The sequence below is a fragment of the Phascolarctos cinereus genome, unplaced genomic scaffold (assembly GCF_003287225.1).
Source record: "Phascolarctos cinereus isolate Bilbo 61053 unplaced genomic scaffold, phaCin_HiC Scaffold_4;HRSCAF=312, whole genome shotgun sequence".
NCBI classification, from domain to species: Eukaryota; Metazoa; Chordata; class Mammalia; order Diprotodontia; family Phascolarctidae; genus Phascolarctos; species Phascolarctos cinereus.
The window spans coordinates 440,109,657-440,133,822 of record NW_027555847.1 but is presented as its reverse complement, the minus strand read 5'-3'; the positions used below and the strand labels follow the sequence as shown (position 1 = coordinate 440,133,822).

Here is a 24,166-nt window from a genome sequence, read left to right as displayed (position 1 = left end):
GATTCAGATGCGTTTAATGAAAAACAGGATTTCCACAAATCTTAGTACATGCATTCTTAATGAAAGTCCTGGAAGCACCTAGAGTTCATATTTTGAGAGAGATTCTACAGGATGAGCTTCTTTTATTAATATTATTAGAAAACAGGAAAGTATATTCAGAAAGATTTAAACTGAATTCTGAAGTCAGAAATAAAACAGGAAAGTACAAGAAGCTACCATAAAACATCTTTTAAGGAAATAATTTGAAAAATGATGTCAAAAGACCATTTAAGTATGTGAAAACTAAACAATGCAAATGCTGCTCCATCACACAGTACACAACTCAGTACTGTTACAATAGATACTTATAAAATACACATTAAAATAACACACTCTATACAGAAATTGTTTTTACATTCTCCCATTCCGTGTTCCCTGCTTTCCTTCTCCCACTTCCTCCCCTAAATGACAACTAAAACAATCTAATGAAATTGAAATTTTTGATTCACTTACCTCAAACATTCTAGCAGCAGTACATCTAACAAGTGCTGAAGTATGGACAACACCATACCACAAAACAGTCAACAGCAACTCATGGTATGCTGGGTTTGCTCTATGGAAAAAAATGTTAAAATTAAGAGCAACAAAATCATAATGGCATATTATAGCAGCAGCTCACATTGATATAGTTCTTTAAGATTTACAAAGTATCCTTTTTACAACTATGTGAGAAAGACAGTACAAATATTAAAAATATTTTACAAATGATAAAATTGAGACTCAGGATAAATTATCTGCTCAACATCACAAGGCTAATAAGTAGCATATAAGTTCCTCAAAGGCAGAGACAGTTTTATTTTTGTATTTCTAATGCTTAGCACTCTGGTTTTCACATTTTTTAGCTTAGGCAGGCTTCTGTTCAGAACTGTGATTTCAACAGGGTAGGGAACTCCCAGTGGAGAAATTTCCTCCACCAACATAGATTTACAACTCATATGCTGGCAACATACAGTTTTAGATCACTGAGAGAAGTTCTCTCATCATTGAGAGAAGCTTAGTTAAAAGCTTAGTGCCAGTGGTTACATTGCTAGCCATGACTTCCTGCCTAGGGCTACCCCTTTATGGACTATATTAGGCTGCATTACTTTGTACTTCATCACGCCCTCAGGAATCTCATCATTGGGAAATTCAACATCAGGGGAGACTATATCAGTCTTGGCATTCACAGCTCTTCAGTCCCCTTTGCCTCTGATTAGACAGCAAAGATAGAAGTTTCTCCCAAAACCTCCATCAAAGGAGTGTTCCTAGGCCAGCCATCTTTTCATTACCATCCACATGTACTCTTTTGGATTCACTCAAGCTCCCCTCCCATGCAAGGTACCTTCTCTACCCTATCCCTAAACTCCCTCCACCCCCAGCTTTTCACCTTGCTTGTGTGTGTTGTTTGTCCCCTATTAGACTGGAAGCTCCTTTCCAGAAGGGACTGTCTTTCTTTCTTTGTATTCTTATTCCCAGAACTTAGCACAGTACCTGTTACATGGGAGGCACTTAATACATGTATATAATGACTGTTAATATACAAATGAACCTGGCTTTGCCTCTGAGGGTGATCTTTTAGTTCCAAGAATCAAATAAAGTTTTCTTCAACTTTGTATATTCTAGTGTATCCTCTCATCCCTCAATGGAATTTACAAAGCCATGTTATTTTTATATATATATATATATATATATATATATATATATACATATATATATATATATATATATATATACACACACACATATATATATATATAGACACATATTAAAGAAACTACAAAAGCTATTACTTTTACCCCAGTTCCACAAAAGAAGCCTTCAGACTATCAAGAGGAGCATGTGACAATGAAAGCATAGTCATTACATCTTCTAAGAATCCAACTAAAAGTTTGCGGTCTTCTTCCTGAAAAGAAGAAAGATCTAGGTTAAGTTGTTATTTAAGAAAACATTGGATCAATGCTATAATCTGAAAGGATTCTAATGAAAATAATCACAGTAAGTTATTTATGATGTACTTACCTGCTCCTGGTAGGGTATGATTACAATAATCCTGTGTTAAACTTACAGATCAATATAGTTAATTGTATGCTCTTTCACTAAAATCAACTTTTACTTTCAGTTCTAATATTATAGATTTCAAAGCCAACATTACAATACTTTCAACCTAATTATAAATAGCAGAGTCATGAACTCTTTGTGAAGCACTGATGTGAGGCAACTGTAGGGGCTGATATTTAACAACAACAAAAAAAATGAGTAAGAAAATAAAATTAAGAAATCCCCTTTAAGAAACAGGTGGGGTTGGAGGTTAAGAATGAAGCAAACCTTCTTGAAAGCTTTAGCAGAGAACTGAAATATACACCTGTAGGAGTATATCAAATGACCCTGAAATAGAGGAGTGGAGGGATCCTCATAACATCATGCAGCAAAGCAGACTAGCTAGAAATAAGAGTACATGATCTGAAAGTGGGCACTATACACTTTCATTAAGCAATAGCAAAATGACAGGTTCCCTAACTGGGCCATATACAGTCATGGGAAATGAATAGGGCAAAGAGCTGGAGAGTTTGGTTTACTTTGGAATCAGGTATGAAGAAGACATGGAACAAAATGTTGGTTTGGCGTGAATAGTTGATAAATATAGAGATAAAGATGTCACTTAAGTAAATGAAGAATTTATACATCTATCAGCTAGCTTCACAGTAAGCATGATTCAGAAAGTAAAAAAAAAACAACAAAAAAATTCACCATTCAATGCCTATTTATTGAGAAATTACTATGTATAAGGCACTCTGGCATAGTGATGTTACTGCTTGGCTTTGTCACTGAAGAATTATCTTTTAGTTCCAAGATATCTATTGTCTTTGCTATTAGAACAGAAACAAAGATAGGGAATAGTTTGCTTTTCTATTTATAGTCTTAGTTATGCATAGTAAGCACTTAATATTTTATTCATTATTCATACTTTAATTCACTTATGCATTTAGTTAGAAGGGCCTTCTAGGTATGTACTGTGCCCTGTGATAGTACCTTACTCTTGAGAATATATTAAGGGATTTGGTGAGTACATGTAGTACTATATGGCACTCCTAAACCATTCTAGATTAAACTGGCATACTTGTATTTTTCTTTACAAAGTTCATTTTTAAAAAATTAAAATTGACCAGACTGTGGCTATTTCATTTTGGCTAATTTGAAAAATAACCTGTTCCTCAAGAAATTCACAATCATTAGTATGATGCTATCTTGTGGCACCTGTGGCAAATTACAGACACAAGCCATAAAATAATCTGAATGTATATATATGATTCAAAGTCACAGCTCCATTAAAAGAAAAATAAAATGGGTACAATGGTAGTCAATTGTGTTTTGGGGAATCTGTGGTTTCATTAGTAGAAAAGGTGTCTCTCAATGGTACAAACCAATTACATTATTTTTATTCTGACTGCAATGCCTTTTTATCCAGTCCCGTTCTTGTCTAAGTCCCAAGTTGCTGGACAATTGTACATAATAACATATGTACGTGCTGTAGGCCCTAAAAAATGTAAGCTCCTTGAGGGGATGATTTCTCTTTTGTATCCTCAATACCTAGTAGAATGTCTGGCACAGAGTTAAATGCTTAATAAATGCTTGATTGATCAGCTAAAATTATGTTAGATGCTCTTATACAGGTTATGAGAAAATCCATAAAAGAAGTCAACAGTACAGGGTGTAAACCAGCCAGTTTCAGAATGTATGCTGCTGCTAAAGGAGGCCATTGCACTCGAGGGCTAAGCTGTACATGGAGGAACAGCTGAAAAAATAAAGAGGAAATAACAGAAGTATTCATACCCTGGATCTTGCTAAAACAAATAAGGGTTTCATTTCCAAGGTCTGATATTTATTCCCCTGATCAAAATCCTTTATCTTTTAACCTTTTCCAATCCTGCCTTAGCAGTCTCTCCCTCCATGCTCTCAGCTGAGGATCTGACTCCATACTTCACCAAAAAAAATGGAGGCTGTTAGCTCAGATCCTCGTCTGCCCTCCTTGTCTCCTGTCATTCTGATGTTTTCTCTGCTGCCTACAAAGACACCCATGTTTCCTTAAAGACTCAGATCTTCAATTTGCCCTGTATATATCTTGAAGTTACATAGCTGTCTGCATGTTGTCTCCTCCATCAGAATGGAGCTCCTTGAGGGCAAGGCCTGCTTTTGCCTTTCTCTGTAACCCTAGCGCTTACCACAGCGCCTAACACATAAAAGCTTAATAAATGCTTGCTGGCTCTGATTGGTGAGCTTTTACCTTTTCTCGTCCAATAAACTGACCACTTCCTGGCTATCACTCTGGGGGGGGGTGTGTGTGTGTGTGTGTGGGTGTGTGGGTGTGTGGTTTTCCCTTACGGAAATGTCAGCTCATTGAGGGCAGGGACTACCTTGCTTGCTGGTATTTATATCCCTGGTATTTAACACAGTTCTAGGCATACTGTAAGCACTTAAGAATTTTTTTTTCATTCAGTTAAGAATTCTATGAAACAAATGCAATCTGTGATGCATAACTCTAGCTTAACGCTTCTGATTAATAGGGATAATTTTTATTTTTTTTTTAAACCACTGAAAAATTTGGCATTCTGATCTCAAATAATCTCTCTACTAATCTTACCATACACTGAATAAAAATGAGGAGTTATCTTTCTCCTGTCATTTAGCACAATGCCTAATACATAATAACTGCTTAGTAAATACCTGTTGACTTAATCTGACTTGAGATGCACTTTCTCTCTGCATTTTCACTGGCTGTCCTCTAAGCCTGGAATCCTGCCTCCAGGTTTTTTCAAAATTTCAGCTCAAATCTCATCTTCTGCAAGAATCTTTTCTTCATCCCCCTTAATTCTAGTGTTTTCCCTCTGAAATAATCTCTAATTTATCATGTATATATCTTCTTCATACACAGTTGTTTGCATGTAAGACTATAAGCTTCTTGAGAGCAGGGACAGTTTTTCTTTTCTTTGTGTCTCCAGAGTTCAGTACGTGGCAGATTAGTAGGCATTTAATAAAAGCTTGTTGACTTGACACCCGGATGATACACAAATCTCCCCTCTTTCCTACCCTTAACAGATGCAGAACTAGTTGAACAAACTTAAAAATGTATGTATGAAATTAAGAATTTTCTTCTTACCTGAATATAGCATGTAAGGACTCCTGTTGCATAAATAGGGACTGTAGCTTTTGTTAGGACTCCATTGCCTGCTGAAGAATCTAAAATCATAGACATGATTTTAAAAAAATCTTCTAAACAGAAAGAAAAATTCTCACCTCACAATTTATTTATTTAAGCATAATACTTTTTTGCTCAGTGTTACAAAGTAAATACTATTTGCCTTTAGGGTTTTTTGTATCAAAAGCCTAAAATTATAACAAATGGGAATGTTACATAAGAAAGAAATTTAGTGAGTAAAATGAGATATGACACTCTGTCTCTTTGCAAAGAAAGCAGAAGTAAGGGTTTTCATCCTTTAAAAATCTGGTTATGGAAAACAATTAAAAAATGCATGTAAAACACCATTTTCAATTACTTATATTTTTCATTACCACCTATTAACAATGGCACCAATAACAAATCACAATCACACAGTACTTCACAGTTTACAAAACTTTTCCTGTATTACTAGCTTGAAGAAAGTCTGGAGCACATAAATGAACTTAATGGTCTGCCTGTTTCCTGATGTGCCCTTGGCTTTATCTGGGCCCCTTTCTAGCCTTTATCCTGGCAGTAGTGCCTTAAGGATTCTGGGGCTGCAGGCTTAGAGAACGTGATGAAAAGCTGTGAAACAAAACTGTGCAAAACAAGCAAAAAGAATAGAAAGGAAGGAGAGAGGACAAAGGATTAAGGAAAGCATTCAGTGACTCCATAATGGCCAAATAATTTAGTACGAATATTGGTTCATTTTGTTTGCAAAATGTCATATAAAAAAATAAGCATGCAAAGTATAACTACTAGTCAAAATGAGATGGAAGCTCACGAAAGTCTTTTTTGCTAGTTATTGCACAAACAAAACCAATGCAGCCAAAATTAGAAGGAAACTGGGAAAAAATTTACAGCAAATTTCTCTGATAAAGGCCTAATTTCTCAAATATATAGGGAACTGAGCTAAATTTATAAAAATAAGATCCATTCCACAATTGACAAATGGTCAAAAGATATAAACAGGTAGTTTTCAGAAAAAGAAATCAAAACTATCAAGTTATATGAAAAGAATGCTCTAAATCACTAATAATTACAGAAATACAAATCAAAACAACTCTCAGGTACCACTTCATACCTATTAAATTGACTAACATGACTGAAAAAGAAAATGACAAATGCTAGAAGTGATGTGGAAAAATAGGAACTCTAAAGCACTGTTGGTAGAGTTGTAAACTGGTCCAATATTCTGGAGAAAAATATGGAACTATGACCAAAGGGCTATAAAACTGTGCATAACCTTTGACCAATACCACTATCAGTTCTGTATTTCAAAGGCATCAAAGAAAAAGAGCTTTTTTTTGTGACAGGAAAAGGGGATGCCTATCAACTAGGGAATGGCTGAATAAGTTGTGGTATATCATAATACTATTGTGCTATAAGAAATGAGAGGGGAATGTTTCAGAAAAACCTGGGAAGATGTCTATGAACTGATACAAAGTGAAGTGAGCAGAACCAGGACAACATAGTATCCAGTAACAGCAATACTGTAATGATGAACAATTGTTAAGACTCATGAAAAAAAAATACTATAGAAACACCAGAAAGAGAAGTGATGAACTCCTGAGTATAGATTGTAGATTTTTCTCTTTATTTTTCTTGCTTTTTATTTGGCAACATGGGTAATATGGAAATATGTTTTGTATGACTTAAACCCCTCCACCCCCAAAAAAACCTTTTTCTTTTGAAGATAAGCAGAACTACTTAGTTTTTAATGCCTTGGCTTCTTACATGGAAACTTGAAATGAGAAAAGGGAGGTAAGATAACAAATGCAACAACAGTTTACATTGCAGTTATAAATAACACATGTATATTAATTAATCTTTACAATCACCCCATGAGGTAAGTAGGAAATATTACTTGCCTCATTTTACAAATGATTAAAGTGAGTCTACAAGACATTGTGACTGGCCCAGATAATGTTAACAGCATAGCCAGTGCTTGAATTCTGGTCTTCTTACTCTTAGTTCACTGTCTTTTAACTTTACTGCCTCCTTGTTCGTTAACACCCTCTTCCCCAGCTATCTTAGAAAACCAAAACCACTCCTCCCATAGGTTCTAATTGTTCTTTACAACATGACAAATGTGAAAATATGTTGAATATGAATGTATATGTAGAGCCTGTATCAGGCTGCATGCCACCTTCAGGAAAGGGGAGGGGAGGTAGGGGGAGAAAATTTAGAACTCAAAATCTTATGGAAGTGAATGCTGAAAACTAAAAATAAATAAATAAAAATCAAAACCAGAACCTCATTTACCAAGTACTCTGTTTAAAGCACTGTACTAGGCTTTGAGAATATAGAGGGAAAAAAAATCCCCTGCCCTCAAGAAAATGAAAATAACAAATGCTGGAGGGGATGTGGAAAAACAGGTACATTGAGTCTTACTTCTTCTCTCTCTCTACATTCTCTACCCTGATCACCACATCAGTTTCCATGACCTGCCCCCAAAGTCCTACTATATCAAGTCCTACTGTCTTATGAACTCCAATCCCCTATCATTAGCCACCTACCAGATATCTCAACCTCAATGTCTTTGACACTGTACTGCACAATATGCTCTATTATATACATATATTATATGTTGCTAAGAAATACACCAATGATTTGAGGAGAGGACTAACAAAAGGAGTGAACAAAGATGGCTTCATTAAGAAGATGTATAAGAATTTGTGAGGCAGATATAGGGAAGGAATACACTGTATGAGGGACAGCTTGTAGTCATGAATTTGCATGAATAATAGGAGACAGAATGATAAATTAAGAGAATAAGCCAGTAGTTCAGTATGACTCAAACATTAAGTATACGAAAGAGAAAGTAGACTGGGGCTAGATGATGGAGGACAATAAATTTCAGGTTGAGAAATCTGTATTTTATCATAGAAAGAACTTGGGAGTATAAAAAGGTTTCCGAACCTGGGAATGACATGGTCATACCTATGTCTTAGGAAGATTATTTTGGCAGCTGTGTGGGAGAATGGATTGTGAGGAGAAGGTAGAAACAAGATGACTTAGGGGGCTAAACAACAAGGTTACAAGAGAATAGGTAAGAGGTGATGAAGGCCTAAACTAAGGTGGTAGCTATGTGGGTGGAAAGAATGGAATAGGATTAAAGAGACACTGAGGAGGACAAACTGACAAGACTTGAATCTGAGGGCTGAGGAAAAAGAACAAGTCAATGATAACTCCAGTGTTATGATTTAGGATGACTGGGAAGATGGTGGCACCCTCAACAAAAATGAGAGGTTTGAGAAAAGGGTGGAAGTTTGTGGGAAGATAATCTTATTCTCTGGACAGGTTGTGTTTGAGATGCTAATAAGACATCCAAGTTGAGGCATTGATAGGTGGTGAATAACTGGGACCTGAAGTTCACAAGACAGTAGGAATGGAGTAAGACTTTTGGGGGAGGCCATGGGAGTTGATGAGGTGACCAGGGTATAGAATGTACAGAGAAGAAATAAGACTCAAAAGAGAGTCTTGGAGGGACACTGATGCTCAAGGATGATGGCATAGATGACAATCCAGCAAAAGAGCTAACTAGGAAAGCCAGTAGACAGTAATTTACAGGAGGAGAGATTATTTAGGAGAAAAGGTAACTGACGGTGTTAAATGCTGCACAGAGATTGAAGAGGAGGACAAAAAAAGGACAGTTAAGATATCACGTTTGCCTCGATAGAACAGTTTCCACACTGGGAAGTGCATCAGATTTCAAGGTGTTGTGAAATGAGTGGCTGGTAGGGAAGTGGAAGGAGTGTGTGAGCAGACGACTTTCTGGGAGTATGGTAGTGAAAGGGAAGAGAATTATAAGACATTAGCTTAAAGGGGTGTCAGGATTGAATGAAGATTTCTAGTGATATGGAAGACTTGGACATTTTTGAGTAGTTGGTAATAACTGAGCAGCATAAAATAAGCCTGTTTACAGGGAATGGGATGGAGTGGAATGGCTGACTGAAGAACTTTTCAGAAGAGACAGTTAAGGATGGCACTGTGGGCATTAGTAGAGGCAAGAAAGCCTCTTTCTCTGAGATTGGAATAAAAGGATGAGTGCAGATGTAGAGGAGGTCTGAAATGTGGAATAGAGGCAATCAGGTAGCCCAAAAAGGGTAGCTTGAATTTTCTCAGTAAAGAAGGAATAACATCAACTACTGCAAGATGGGTTAAAATCACGAATTTGGGGAGGTGGGAGTGGGGAGGAGGTCCGAAACAGCTGATGAAGGAAGTCTGATGTAGTGAGAGCTCACATGAGACTAGGTGACATGAATTTGTAATGGACACAGTCACCACTTGAAGTAGCAGCAGAAAATACTGATAATGAGAATATAATGAGACTGAGGACTGGGAAATTGTAAAGGGTAATAGGGCAAGAAGTCAAGGGATTTGAGTATGTAGTTCAACTGTTTAATAAAGATGATGATGATGATGATGATGATGATAGTAGCTAGCATTAAATACACTTTAAAGTCTGCGAAGAATTTTATATGTATTATCTTATTTGAATCTTATAACAATCCTGTGAGATTGGTGCTGTCGGTATCCTCATTTTCCAGAAGAGGAAACTAAGGGTGAGAGGGGTTAAGTGACTTGTCCAGAGTCCCACAGCTAGTGAACAGCAGGATTTGAAATGAAGTCATCCTGATCCCCAAGCACAGCACTGTATCCACTATGCCACCTAGCTGCCTCTCCAGGATCAACCCTGCAAAGGACAAGCACTGAGGCCACAGCGGAGGTGATGGATGGGGAAAAAACACAGAATAGTAAAGAGACTGGAAGTCCTAGTGAAGACTAAGAGTATGACTGGGAATAGCTAGACAAAAAAGAGATGGAAAGATGGATTCCCACCAGAGAGGTGAAACTCAAAGTTTAATATAGTAGAGGTGGAAGAGTTAGGGGAAAGTGACACATATAACCTAAATCCTATTTAGTACCATAGTTAGCCCCAATTTCTCACCTGACCTCCAGACCCCCATTCCCAACTGTCTATGGGATAGTCCTACCTGGATGTCTCACTAGCATATTTTGCACTACAGTTATTTATATGCCACATTCCCCTAACAGAATACAAACTCCACAACAGTAAGAATTATATCTTAAACTTCATATGTGATACATAGCGGGTACTTAAAAAGTACCTGTAGAACTCACCTACACATCCGTCTCTTCTCCTCCCTCCCGCACCCCCCAGGCCTATTTGTGGCCCATGACTACCAAAATAGACAAGGATGGAAAAACAGGTTATTAGGCCAAATAGGGTTATTAAATAAATTTCCTTTCAATAAACAGTTTAAAGCCATCTAAGCTCAAATTCACAGGGAGCAAACCCTCATATGGAGATGGCCTTCTCCACCAAGAGGAACCAGCAGCAAAACTCAGCTGATACAACTCAGGTAAAGTGGATGTGACACTTTAGACAGCTTAGATTTTGCAAGGAAATACAATGCATTTGCGTGCAGGTGTGGTAATCAAGTAAGGAGCCACCCAAACTAACACCAATGCCATGACCACTCCACAATCATCACGTAAAGAGAAGTGACCCTAAGCCAATACACCTGGTACCCGCCCCCTAACCTCCAGCTCTTAGTTCTTTTCTGCACACACCTGATTTTCTCACTTATTTTTCTTTCCTTCTCATTCTCCATGAAATATTCTCTTCATTCACACTTTACAGCAGGTCCCTTTTTACTTTCTTGTGTCCTACAGTCACTCCATAAGGGAACCTGTTAGATAATCCTGACTTTTCTTCTGAACTGTGCGTACCAATACCTGAGTATCTTTTTATTCCTCCCCTACCTTCCCTCAACTCTGAAATATGTCTTGGTGTCCCAACTCATAGGACTGATAGAGGTAATTGACAAAGAGTTGTGAAAAAGAACCCTACATCATAATTTTCCCATTAGTAAACTATGCTTAATATTTAATTACTACATTCTAAAAGACATTAACATCAATATTTCAAAAACTGAACTCACCAACATTTTCTTCAGACAATCTTAGAATCTCCTGGAATTGAGGTTTTACCTAAATTTAAAAAAGATTCCCCCAAATGTCAGATTTAATGGGCTGAAAATATAAATTTTATTTCTTATTTATAAAATATTAGTTTAAATTCTGATCAGAAATTTACATTACTTCTAAATTTAGGGGCATGGGAAAATTGGAAACAATATCTTGGAAAAAACAGAGAAAATAAATGTGGATTTATCAGAAACTAATATGCTGTAGTTGTGAGATGACCAAAGAAATCAGATTTCTAAAACGTACTGAATTCCATTTGCTTCTTTAAAAGAGAACAAAACACAGAATTCCTAAATAGCAAATTTACTACAAAAATTTAAAAATTGCCATTTATCTCTTTGACTGTCCTAACAAAGGTTTTAATAACAATTTTCGGGGGGCAGCTAGGCGGCACAGTGGATAGAGCACTGGCCCTGGAGTCAGGAGGACCTGAGTTCAAATCCAGCCTCAGACACATAACACTCATTAGTTGTGTGACCCTGGGCAAGTAAAAAAAAAAAAAACAACAAACCCCCCCCACAATTTTCTAGAAATTTTAAATGAGATTTAATAAATAATTCCGCTTTGACACAGAAGTTAAGGGAAATGTTTTAATACAATGTAGATATTAGTCATAGTATGTTAAATCTGGAATGATTTTAAAGATCACCTCTGCTACATTTTCCTCTCTTACAGAAGAATAAACTGAGGACCAAAGGAGCAAACAGTACTCTAGGTCATGCCACTAATTAGTGACAGAACCTTAACTAGACCTTAAGACTCCTTCTCCCTTTCCTCTACATCATACTGATTCCAATCACATAGCCAACTCAGACTACACTAACCCCACCCATTGTATTTTTAGTCTCCTTTGACAAGACAGCTCTCATTTATTTCCCCAAGAGTTATAAATGATTTGTTATGTGGATGCTAAAAACCAAAACCCGTGTCAACCGACACTGCATGTGACTAAATTTCTCAGCACTTGTAAGCTTGCCACAGGCTCATTATGTAAAGCTAGTTACACTAGTCTTGCATAGAAACATACAGTTCTATATATGGGGCTAAAATTAGTCACAAGAATATACTGGGGACTTAAACAAGCTCTCCAAGGATGAGGCAGCCTTAGGTATCAAGTTGTTCAAGAGACTACAGATTCCAATACTTTTTCAACCAGGCATGAAGTGAAAGAAACAAATTATTTGGGCTGATTTCATTTATATTGAAAAAAACATCCATATTCACCTAGGACTTATAAGTGTGTATTTATTTAAAAGTCCAAAAATGTATAGAAATTCTGCTAAAATGCATTTTGATAAATAAGCTTAGTAGTATGTTTTTCTGGAAATCCTTATTTTTACTTTTAGTGCATTAAATATTACAAGTGTGAAAAATTATCTACACAGGCTAACATGAGAAAGTTACATAGGCAGTCTTGGCTTTTCTTTAAAGAGTTAATATAGTAAATTTGGCTTTTGAAAATGACTGATAGCTAATATGTTCTAGTTTTGTGACCACAGGCTTAAGCTTTCACTTCAGTAAAATACAGATGACAAAACTTGAACTACCCAGTTTATAATTTTTTGAAGAAAATATTTTGCAAATGCTAAAGAAACAATTTAAAATATTATTTACTTTCAAAATATAACTATAAAATAATACAGAATTGGGAAGACCTAGTTTAACAGCAATCTATGGAGAAAATTTAGGGTTTTGTTTTGTTTTTAGGACAAAAGAAAAAAGAAGTGATAATTTTTGGGAGTATTTTACACAGTGCTTACGAAAATATTTATGATGCTGACCTAATAGGAAATGCAAAAAAATGGCACAGTCATATTTCAAATGAACTCAATTCATTTCAACCAATATTTATATGTGTGTATATATACATGTCTCTGTGTGTGTGTGTGTGTGTGTGTGTGTGTGTGTGTGTGTGTGTGTGTGTGTGTAGGGAGAGAGAGAGAGAGAGTGTGTGAGAGAGAGCTCACTGTGCTACAGGCCTGGGCTTCTGGTACTTTTCTTATTCAATTAAGAGTTGAATTAAACTAATTTACCAATCTATTAAATTTCTGAATTTGTCATTTCACAGAAGAAGCAAGCAAGAATTGTGAAAATGGGCATAATTTTAACAAAGAAATGAGTGGTGAAACATGGGAGACGCTTCTAAGACAATGAGTACATCGTTTCAGAATTCTTAATACATCTCTAGAAGTGTGCTAGGAGGGAATGACAGGCAAAATCAGGTTACACTTTACGTACTCGGAAAAAGGGCTTCAGAAAGGTCTAAAAAATGACAGGTATAATAACATAAGTAGACTCTAAAAGGAGAGGTATCTCAAGAGGGACAGAACACTCTGAAAATTGAAAATGAGAATACAATAGCAAATCCCCCCAAAATGGAAGTAGAGACAACTAGAAAGACTAGAAGTACAAAGTAGTGCAAAGAACTCTTCAATGAAAACTGAGCTAAAAAAAAAAATTCTAATTCGGCCATACTATTACAAATTTAGTCTAGACTGGGTAGATGAAAAGGAGAGAAATGAAAGAACAAAGTAAAGTTGAATGGTATTTTAGTTCCTCCTTAAGTAACTTTAATTCCATTCTGCTGCTTCTGAGGAGGTAAAAAATAAAACCTCCCAAAACTGTTCAGAGTACCTTTTCTAACCAACATTTTCTGGTGCCAGCTAGACTCATAACAAGAAAACTTTCAGGATAGGATGGGTAGAAAGTAGGTTAGCAACATGGCCAAAGTCAGTATAAGAGGCCTAATCTGGAGCCACAGCTGTGAAACAAGAAGAAGGGCATTTGGGGTAGGTACTGAATAGATGTGTCTGGAGGTAAGGAAATAACTGGGGGCTCTGGCACTTATAATCACAGTTGGGACAAGAACAGATCACTGGGGATGACTCTAAGTTGAAGAAGAATAGCTAAAAAATCTAGCTGATCCAAATTACCCCAAATCTGAATATCAAGAATATGATAAAAACTGTTAAATATTAAAATGGTGAACTTGCGGAAATTCTTTCAGAAATTCTGAAAAATCATTTACTTGTCTAGGACAGTTTAAATATGATTCATCACTTAAGTAGAAAGATAGATTAGATGGTCTTAATAATCCATGATTCTAGACAACGATAAAAGACTCAATCATAGAATCTTAAGGATTTTTACAGATGAAGAAACTGAGTCCTCAACAAATTCAATGCCTCTTTCCATTATACTATAATGCTTTCCTTAAAAAGTCTGTTTAGTGTTAAGAACTGCTCTGAATTTTAGAATAAAACTTATCACTTAAATTTTCATTATTTTCAATATTTAAAATCTAGTTTAACCTAATTCTGTGTTACTTTTTCTTTCCTTTCTTTTTTTTTTCTTTGCGAGGCAATGGGGTAAAGTGACTTGCCTAGGGTCACACAGATAGTAAGTGTCAAGTGTCTGAGGCCACATTTGAACTCAATTCTTCCTGAATCCAGGGCTGGTGCTCTATCCACTGCATCATCTAGCTGCCCCTCTGTATTTCTTTTTTGATCAGACTTATGAAATTATTGGCATAAGGGAACTCTTATAAAGCAAATTCTCTCTACACATGCATATCTTCCAATGCTCTGAATCTTATAGTTTGAGAGCTGCCTGTGGCATGAAGAGGTTAAATGATTTGCCCAGGTTCCAGCCAGTTATGAATTAGAAAGAATTCAGAGCTTTTTGATCTAGAATCAATTTTCTATCAGCACTATACTTGCTACATTTCCTCTTTATCTAAGCCTATTTAAAATCTTACCTGGTTAGCTCAAAAAATTTCTTTAAAATTACTAAAAGATAAATGTAATTATTTATATTAAATTAGGACTTAGGAGCTAAGGAAATTAAATTTTAATATCTTAAAAACTAGCATGTGATATTAAGTTTGTACTGATAGCAATATTTGTCTCCACTGTAACCAAAGGTAGACCCTAAAATTAAGGACTTCTATTTAAAGCTATCATAGTGCATAATCATATCCAGGCTGTAACCAAAGAATTCTCAGAAAATAGTTCCTGTATTAACTTTTTTTTTTTGTGCCCAAGGGTATTGCACCTCAATTACCTCAAAAACCTGTGTCTGGGTACTTTAGTTTGGGCGCTCCAATACCAGGGAAATCTTTCAGGGTCCCACTAGGTATAATACTATTTGTAGGTCCTAAACATAAATTGAGATTGAAAACGAAATCATTTTAAAGCAGACATATATAGCATTTTGTTTTTCTATAAAAATATATGATACTACATCAACAGAGAAATCTAGTAAAGGGCTCATCTACTTCTCTGTAGCTAGAATTCATAGAAAGTATGGCATCACCTTAGTGTTTGTAAATATTTTCCCAAATGTCCGGCACAGGCGCCAGAAAAATCTGGAGAATTCGTGGACACAGGCAGTTGAAGCAACATTGATTTTACCAACTATTTCTATGAGTTGTGGTAACCTGAATGTGGAAAGGAAAAAGGAAAAAAAAAACATGTATCATAAATCACTCTCTACTTCCTTGTTACAATGTGAGATGAAATATCGTGTACAACAACCAGTCAGTGCCTCTACAATTCTTCCCCACCTCTCCTCAATTTTACTTCTGATAGCACAATGAAAGGAAAAGTGGTCTAGTTCATGAAGTACTGGACCATTTAAAAGTGCCTTGAAATCATGTTTGTATAAAATCATGAAAAAGGCTACAATATTTACTACAAGTTAATATGAAACCATAACTCAAACACCCAAATGGATCTGCGATTTTATCAATGTTAGGTGTTCTCCATTGATGAAGATTGCAACTTATTCATGCCTAGCCATTCCACAAGCCTCTTGCACCATCTATCTTGATAGGTGTTATTCTAATGCATTACATACACTCACCTATCTATAAATTAACCAACTTACTACGGTTCCAATGTATTCAAGGTTGTAGGTATGGTTTATGTATAAGCACTACTAGAAAAATAAATCAGAGTATCTACTGGTGTGGTAATATAACATTTTCACAGATAAAAGACAAGACATCCATAAATCAACAGAGGCATCCCCACGTAAGGTAACTAACATCATTTTGCAATAATATTATGAATTCATCATAAATTGTAACAGAAAGCAACAACAATCTTTGGCATCAGTATTCAGTTGATTAGCCAACTGGAGCATTGGTTCTATGACTATGACTACCTCTATAACCTTGTTTCCCTTAAAATCACATTGTGTTTTCAAGAAATTATCAAATAATATTTGGAAGGGCATGCTTTAATGGGTGACAATGCTAACTTTTTAATCAACTTTGGGTCTAAGCCCCCCCCACCCTTTTTGCACAGCCTGAAGTACTTTATTTAAGATGCCTGATTTTTAAAAAAGAAAGGAAAATTTACTAGTCTATAGCCGGGATTCTTAAACTTTTCCCACTCAGTGACCCTTTTTCTTGTTTGGCAGAGAGTGCTGGCATCATGCCTGAGGGCATGCGCAGTACCAAGTGTGTATGCTTTGTGTTCAGAACCAAGTCTGCCTGCAGGCACTGCCAGAAACACCCTGGATTCATTAAGCATTTGATATTTTTTTTTTTGCTTTTTGGCTAGGCAATGAGGTTAAGTGACTTGCCCAGGGTCACACAACTAGTAAGCGTTGTATCTGAGGTCACATTTGAACTCAGGTCCTCCTGACTCCAAGGCTGGAGCTCTATCCACTGTGCCACCCAGCTGCCTCTATGCATTTGATTTTTAATTAATTTTTGGCTGTTGTATGTTCAGAAACTTGTTGCCAAATTTTTGGTGATGCCATAGGGAGCCATAATCCACAGTTTAAGAAGCACTGGTCTATAGTAAATCAAAAAGCCTTTTGACTAGTGATGATTGTAGATAACAGTCCTGAAAAAAATATAATTGCGAGTAATATGAAGCTAGATAACAGTTTACTTAAAAATTGTTCACTCATTTGCCACCTAAGTAGGTAATCTCTAGTCTTTATTTTCAGGTTGTTCTTTAGTTCATGATTATCTATTTCACTTCTGAACAATTTCATTATTTTACTTCTTTAGCCAGAGAGAGGGGAAATGAATGGACTCAGACAAGTAGATTTCGCCACTTTTTGAGATGAGGTTTCTTGGGGTGGAGGGTGAGAAAATACATTGAAACTATTGGCTAAAATAATTAAGATGTGCTGAAATTACATGGAAGTGGAAATAGGCACACTTACAGTTGGTTCACTACCCAGAGTAAGCTCTCCCAGCCTGTTGTACCCTCGTGCTCTAGCTGATAGTCATAAAGTTGTAGCAGCACAGCTAATTGCTCACGACTCCCAATGATGGTAGCCACATCCTGAAGAGGTGACACAGGTCGAGGGAACCTGGTCACTGGAAATGAAAAAAGAAAAAGAAAATCATATGAGAAGAAGGAATTGAATGTTAACTCCAGGGATCAGATTTTATTCTTTTCCAAGGGGGAAAAACACATCCATTAACTTTTCTCACTGCTACACCCATTGCCTACTGTAAATATCAATTAAAAAAATGAAAATGGAAATTTCTGCAGATAATTTATTTTGGCATAACTATAAACACATATTTATTACATGAATTTTATCCACATGGTAACATATGTAAGGGACCTACATTAAACAACAACAGGTCTGAAGTGTGAACAATAAAATAAATTTGGCATTATGTTAACATTAGCCTTCAGAAGTAAATGGTCCTTGGGTGGCTGTTTATCGATTGTCTAGACAATATCAAATTTATTGACATTTGATATTATTGATACTTGACCAAGGGGCAGAGACAAGATGATGGAGTGAAAGCAGGGATGTACTTGAGCTCTCCCCAAAGACCCTTCCAAATACCTGTAAAAAATGACTCTAAATAAATTCTAGAGCAACAGAACCCACAAAATGACACAATGAAATAAATTTCTAGACCAAGACAACCTGGATGGTCAATGGGGAAAGCCCACTGCGCTGGGCTGGGAGAGGAGGACAGTCCAGCATGGGTTGCGCCAGCACTGACCAGGTCCCAGCAAACCTGGAACAGGCCTTAGGGGACTGAATCATTGGCAGCTGTGGGGGTTTCCAGACTTTGCAACCCTCAAATGCCAAAAACAACTTAGAAAGTCAGTGGGGAAGGTTTGCTGGACCTGGGTGAGAGAGAAGAGCTGCCTCCAGAGCTCTCAGTCTATGGTAAGGAGACTGAATAACTGATTAGAAGGAGATTATAGAGACGTCTTTGCTGGCCTTGAGGCAGGATTCTGTTGCCTTGCCCATACTTGGATGTAGGTCACAGTCCTGGGGTAAGGATGTGTGCTGGTGGGGTGGAGCTTGTGGCAGTGGTAAGAGGGAATTGTCCTCACAATTCCAAGGCAAAAAAGAGTGCTTGTGGTCACTCACAGACCACAGCACAGTCCAGGAAAGGAGTAAACACCTCTCCTTAGATCAAACCACCTTGGAAGAACTGAAAACTTACAGGTCCCTAGAAGTATCTCTGAAAACAGTTGCACAAAACCCCTGAAGCTTGGGACAGTACACCTTCCACACTGGAAGCAGAGGCTACTTTAACAAAGAGTTAAAAAGTCAAGTAACTGGCTGGGAAAATGAGTAAACAGTGGAAAACTCAGACAAGAGAATCTTACTTTGGGGACAAGGAAGATCAAAAGATACACTCAGAAGAAGATAACAAAGTCAAACCTCTTACACCCAAAGCCTCCAAGAAAAATATGAATTTGTCTCAGGCCATGGAAGAGCTCAAAATGTATTTTGAAAAGCAAGTTAGAGAAGTAGAGGAAAAACTGGGAAGAAAAATGAGAGGATGCAAGAAAATCATGAAAAACAAGTCAACAGCTTGCTAAAGGAGACTCAAAAAAATACTGAAGAAAATAGTATCTTCAATAGACTAGACCAAATGGCAAAAGAGGTCCAAAAAGCCAAAGAGAAGAAAGCCTTAAAAAGCAGAATTCGCCAAACAGAAAAGGAAGTCCGAAAGCTCACTGAAGAAAATACTTCCTTACAAATTAGATTGGAGCAAATGGAAGCTAATGACTTCCTTAGAAATCAAGAAATGGTAAAACAAAACTAAAGGAAGGAAAAAAATAGAAGACAATGTGAAATATCTCAAACTGGAAAAACAACTGACCTGGAAACTAGATTTATGAGAGATAATTTAAAAATTATCGCACTACCTGAAAGCCATGATCAAAAAAAGGGCCTAGACATCATCTTTCAAGAAATTATCAAGGAAAACTGCCCTGATATTCTAGAACCAGAGGGTGAAATAGAAACTGAAAGAATCCATCGATCACCTCCTGAAAGAGATCCCAAAAGGAAAATTCCCAGGCCAGGTCAAGAAGAAAATATTGCAAGTAGCCAGAAAGAAACAACTCAAGTATTGTGGAAACACAATCAGGATAACACAAGATGTAGCAGCTTCTACGTCAAAGGATCAGAGGGCTTGGAATACGATATTCTGGAGGTCAAAGGAGCTAGGATTAAAATCAAGACTCACCTACTCAACAAAACTGAATGTAATCAATGAGTGGAAAAATCAACATTCAATGACATAGAAGAATTTAATGCATTCTTGAGAAGCCAGAGCTAAGTAGAAAAATTGACCTGACTTTCAAATATAAGACTCAAGAGAAGTATGAAAAGGTAAACAGGAAAGAGAAATCATAAGGGACTTATTAAAGTTGAACTGTTTACATTATTACATGGAAAGTTGATATTTGTAACTCATGAGATCTTTCTAATTATTAGGGCAGTTGCGGGGAATACAGATATACATATACATATACATATACATATACATATACATATACATATATAGACAGAGGGCACAGGGTGAATTGAATATGAAGGTATGATATACAAAAAATAAAATAAAGGAGTGACAGAGGAATGTACTAGGAGAAGAAGAAAGGGAGAAGTAGAATGGGGTAGATTATCTCACATAAAAGAGGGAAGAAATAGCTTTTACCATAGAGGGGGAGAGGTGGGAAGTGAGAGGGAATAAGTGAACATTACTCTCACTGAATTTGTTATTCCCTCAGGGAGGGTATAGAAATCTATCTTACTCAATTGGGTATAGAAATCTATCTTACCCTACAACAAAGTAGGGGGGAAAAGGATAAGGGGTTACAGTGATAGAACGGAAGGCAGATTGGGGGAGAGGGTAATCAGAAGCAAACATTTTTTGAGGAGGGACAGGGCCAAAGAAGAGAACAGAATAAATGGGGGGCGGGTGAGACAGGAAGGAGGGAATTATGGTTAGTCTTTCACAACATGACTATTATGGAAGTGTTTTACATAACTACACATGTATAACCTATGTTGAACTGCTTGCCTTTTCAATGAGGGTGGGTGGGGAGGGAAGAAGAGAGAGAATTTGGAAATCAAAGGTTTAAAAACAGTTAAAAACTTTTTATATGCAACTGGGAAATAAGATAACACATGCAATGGGGTATAGAAATCTATTTTACCCTACAGGAAAATAGAAGTTGGAGGGGGGTTGGTAGAAGGGAGGGCAGATTGGGGGAAGGGGTAATCAGAATGCAAGCCATTATGGGATTCGGGGAGGGGAGAGATTGGGAGAAAATTTGGAACTTAAATTCTTGTGGAAGTGAATGCTAAAAACTAAAAATAAATAAATAAATAAATGAATAATAAATAGAAATGTGAAAAAAAAATACTTGGCCAAAGAAAATCCAAGAACAAAGGTAGTCCTAGTCCTTAATACTACAAATATTTGTTGAATGAAAGAAATTTATATATTGAATGAGAGTGATTTTAATGCACATATTTTGATACATTAAAATTGGGAATACATGAAAGGTTTGAAAGTGATCTTGTTCTCGCTAGGTCAAATGCAACTTTTATTCTCCTCTAATATGTCATCATGAAAAAATAGCTTTTACTTAATTAAAATAAAAAAATACACATTATCTGTCTTTCAGGTAATGGGAGAGGAGATGAGGGGGAGATGAGAGAGGTACTCTTTCTACTTATCTCTCATACATCCATTTAACAACAGAATTGAGGAGTGGAGTGTGAATGAACCTAACTGTGCACTCATTTGGGAAGATCTGAGCGACCTTACACTGCTGTAGTTCCAGCACTGCTGTAATTCCAGCACAGTTATCCAATCAAACAACAGTCATCCAATCAAAGAAGAGGTTCAGTGGAACTGCCAATTGCCACATGGCATAGTCTCTAAGTGACCTGGAGTTCCCTTTGTATAACAGTGAAAAAATTCTAAAGGCTCTATTTTTCATTTCATGTACTCCTTAACCTTTAATTAAAATTGCACTCCAATGCATTTGTTTTTAAATGGCATTGAGATCATCTTGGATGGCTTTGTCACTAAGTACAAATTTTGGAAAGTTCTTTGACCAAACCAGAAAGACTTCAAGAAGCTCAGTGAATAGCTACATTTAGAGACACAGAAATATATGAAACTATCTAGTAAAGGTGAATTAGCACCTGCATCTGTAGAGGAAGTATCCATACTGATGAAGTCTTTTCAAATATTTAAATGTGTTTCAACTAAGCTATATTACTTTAGGGGTAGACAGTGAGCGGGGAAACTCTGGAAACTGCTCTGACCAACTTATTGCTAAATCTACTTATGTACCTACTCAGTCATATAGCATGACACAGTTAATAACATTTTTTCTCCCAATCTGAAAATTTACTGAAAATAAGAAGGTATAGGCTGGGGAAGAACAGAGAAAGAAGAAATTACTAAGCCTCTTAAGCAGGCACCAAGAGAAATCAAATGACTTTTCTCAGACTCAGATATGTTAATGGAAGGGACCTAACTGTCCAAAGGGAAAAACAAGTCTAATTTAGTGGTGCAATGGTGACTGTATGAAAAGAACAAAAAGAAACATATTAAAAAACATAAAGAGGCTTATCTATACATGAAGCCATAAACTTTACATGTCATATAAATTATGGTCACTAGAATCACACACTTACTTGCACACTTAAAAAAAAAGAATTTTTAAACAAGAGTGATTTTTGGAATATTTAAACAATAATTACTTGAGATACTAGGTTTTTAATATTGTAAATCTTCCTCCCAAAATATAGCAATTTCAATACCCTCTATCTGTAGCACTTCACCATGAAGCTTGGCTTTGCTTGAGAAAGGCGCATTCTGTAGCACCAATGCGAACAGGGAAGGAATCAAGGACTGCAAGGCGGAAAGATACATATGAAGCTTATGTTCATCTAGCCCGTGCTCTCCTTCCTGAAACAAAAGGAAGTTAATTTTAGTCTTTGGAAACAACCTTACAAACAAAAACATTTAACAGATCTAAATTAAAGTTCTCAAATGAAATACCCATGAAGCTTTCACCTATTTCTAGATGTGTGTCAAAGCATGAAGTGTTAAAAAAGACAATAACACCATTCTTTGCTAAGGGAAGCAGCATCATATAGGTTCTAATATCTTGAAGGAAATTTGTGGGGCTCTTATTTTTCGAAATTCCACAATTTAAGCAGCAGAATTTGAGGCAGATGAAAGGAATACCTTCTAATTCCTCAACTTTTCAAGTAAAATAGTTTCCTTTTCCTACCGATCACCTATCAAATTACTGACATATAGTATTTGCCAGCTTTATATTCAAATGTGAAGAAAAGTTTTAAAAGGAGGAACCACAGAGAACAGAAAAAAGGAGAAAATGGGGGGAAAGTAGTGTGTTATACAACGAGATACAAGAGCCTAAAAGAACAGAATTATTGTGCATGAAAGAAACTATTCACAACTACTTGAGGTGTAAAGGATTATGTATGAAAGCTTATAAAAACATACCTAATACTCTGAATATAGAACAAGAGTAACTCAAGCAAAAGATGACATCTAATTGTCCTGAACGTAGTAAACTAGGTTTCCAGAGATGAAAAGCTGGATATGGAATCATCTCTTAGTATGAGACAAAAATAAAAATGCTTTAAAGTTACCAGTTGTTAGGTTTTTTAAAAGGATGTACTTCATTCCAATTTTACTTTTATTTTAAAAAAAGAAACATTTTTGGAAGACAAGATAATATAGAATAATTTTGAAAACAGAAGTCTAGGTATGGTTAGCTCCAATTATCCATGGTCAGATGACATTTAATAAAAGAACTTTACAGGAATCCTGTTAACACAGGTTTCAAATATTTTTTGAAAGACTATATCCTACATTTTAATAAACATTCAATGTAATTTCTCCTAATTCCACAACATGGCACAGTGGAGAGAACAATGGACTTAGAATCAGAAGACCTAGTTTCTAATTCTAGTTTGCGTCACTGACACTGATTGGAGAATGGCTTATAGTTACATAGCTGTCACAACCTGTTAAGCCTCAGAATTCTCAGCTGGAAAATGCAGTTAATAATTATTCCTGTTATCTGTTTCACAAGGATTATTGCATGGAAAGCGTAAAGTACTTTATACATATGAGCTATGATAAGGATGGCAACACATTTTCCTTAACCCAAGACAGGACTAACTTATTTTTATTGCTCCTTGAATTCAGCAAGGTATAAAGGAAGAATCTTTATGGATTTGGGACAGACCAACCTCCAACCTATAAGTAATAGGAATGGGCCATTACTTACTAGTAAAACCATTTAAAATTAACAGAACTCATTACGTCAATTTTGTAGGGTATCCTAGAGATTTTGACATAACAGACTAGAAATTAATCCCAACTCAAGAGTGAAAAAATGAAGTTTTATTAGTGAGGGAATAAAATACTGTATTAAAATGGTAATTTAGAACAGTAAAAGGTATACTATCTTTATTATCTAGAAAGATTTAGAAACCAATCATTTCACAATGTCCAAGGACAAACTTCTATTCTAGTAAGAGAACTAAGATGTAGTTGAGAAGTGATGCAGAAGTTATTTGAGAAGTGAACAGTTAAAGAAGAGATGAGAAGAGGGCTGGGTCAGT

General features: G+C 36.3%; 1 protein-coding gene across 8 annotated transcripts in view; it reads right to left on the bottom strand.

The window, feature by feature from the left end:
* Positions 1-24,166, bottom strand: part of RELCH (RAB11 binding and LisH domain, coiled-coil and HEAT repeat containing) — a 138,515-nt gene that overhangs the window by 27,715 nt on the left and 86,634 nt on the right. For all 8 annotated transcript variants that reach the window (XM_020995716.2, XM_020995715.2, XM_020995711.2 and 5 more), the window contains 7 exons: positions 22,325-22,472; positions 17,435-17,591; positions 15,566-15,689; positions 11,206-11,254; positions 5,174-5,253; positions 1,815-1,921; positions 493-592 (listed from right to left, as the gene is read on the bottom strand). In XM_020995716.2, coding sequence (XP_020851375.1) covers positions 493-592; positions 1,815-1,921; positions 5,174-5,253; positions 11,206-11,254; positions 15,566-15,689; positions 17,435-17,591; positions 22,325-22,472 — 765 coding nt within the window. The remainder of the gene's footprint in view (positions 1-492; positions 593-1,814; positions 1,922-5,173; positions 5,254-11,205; positions 11,255-15,565; positions 15,690-17,434; positions 17,592-22,324; positions 22,473-24,166) is intronic.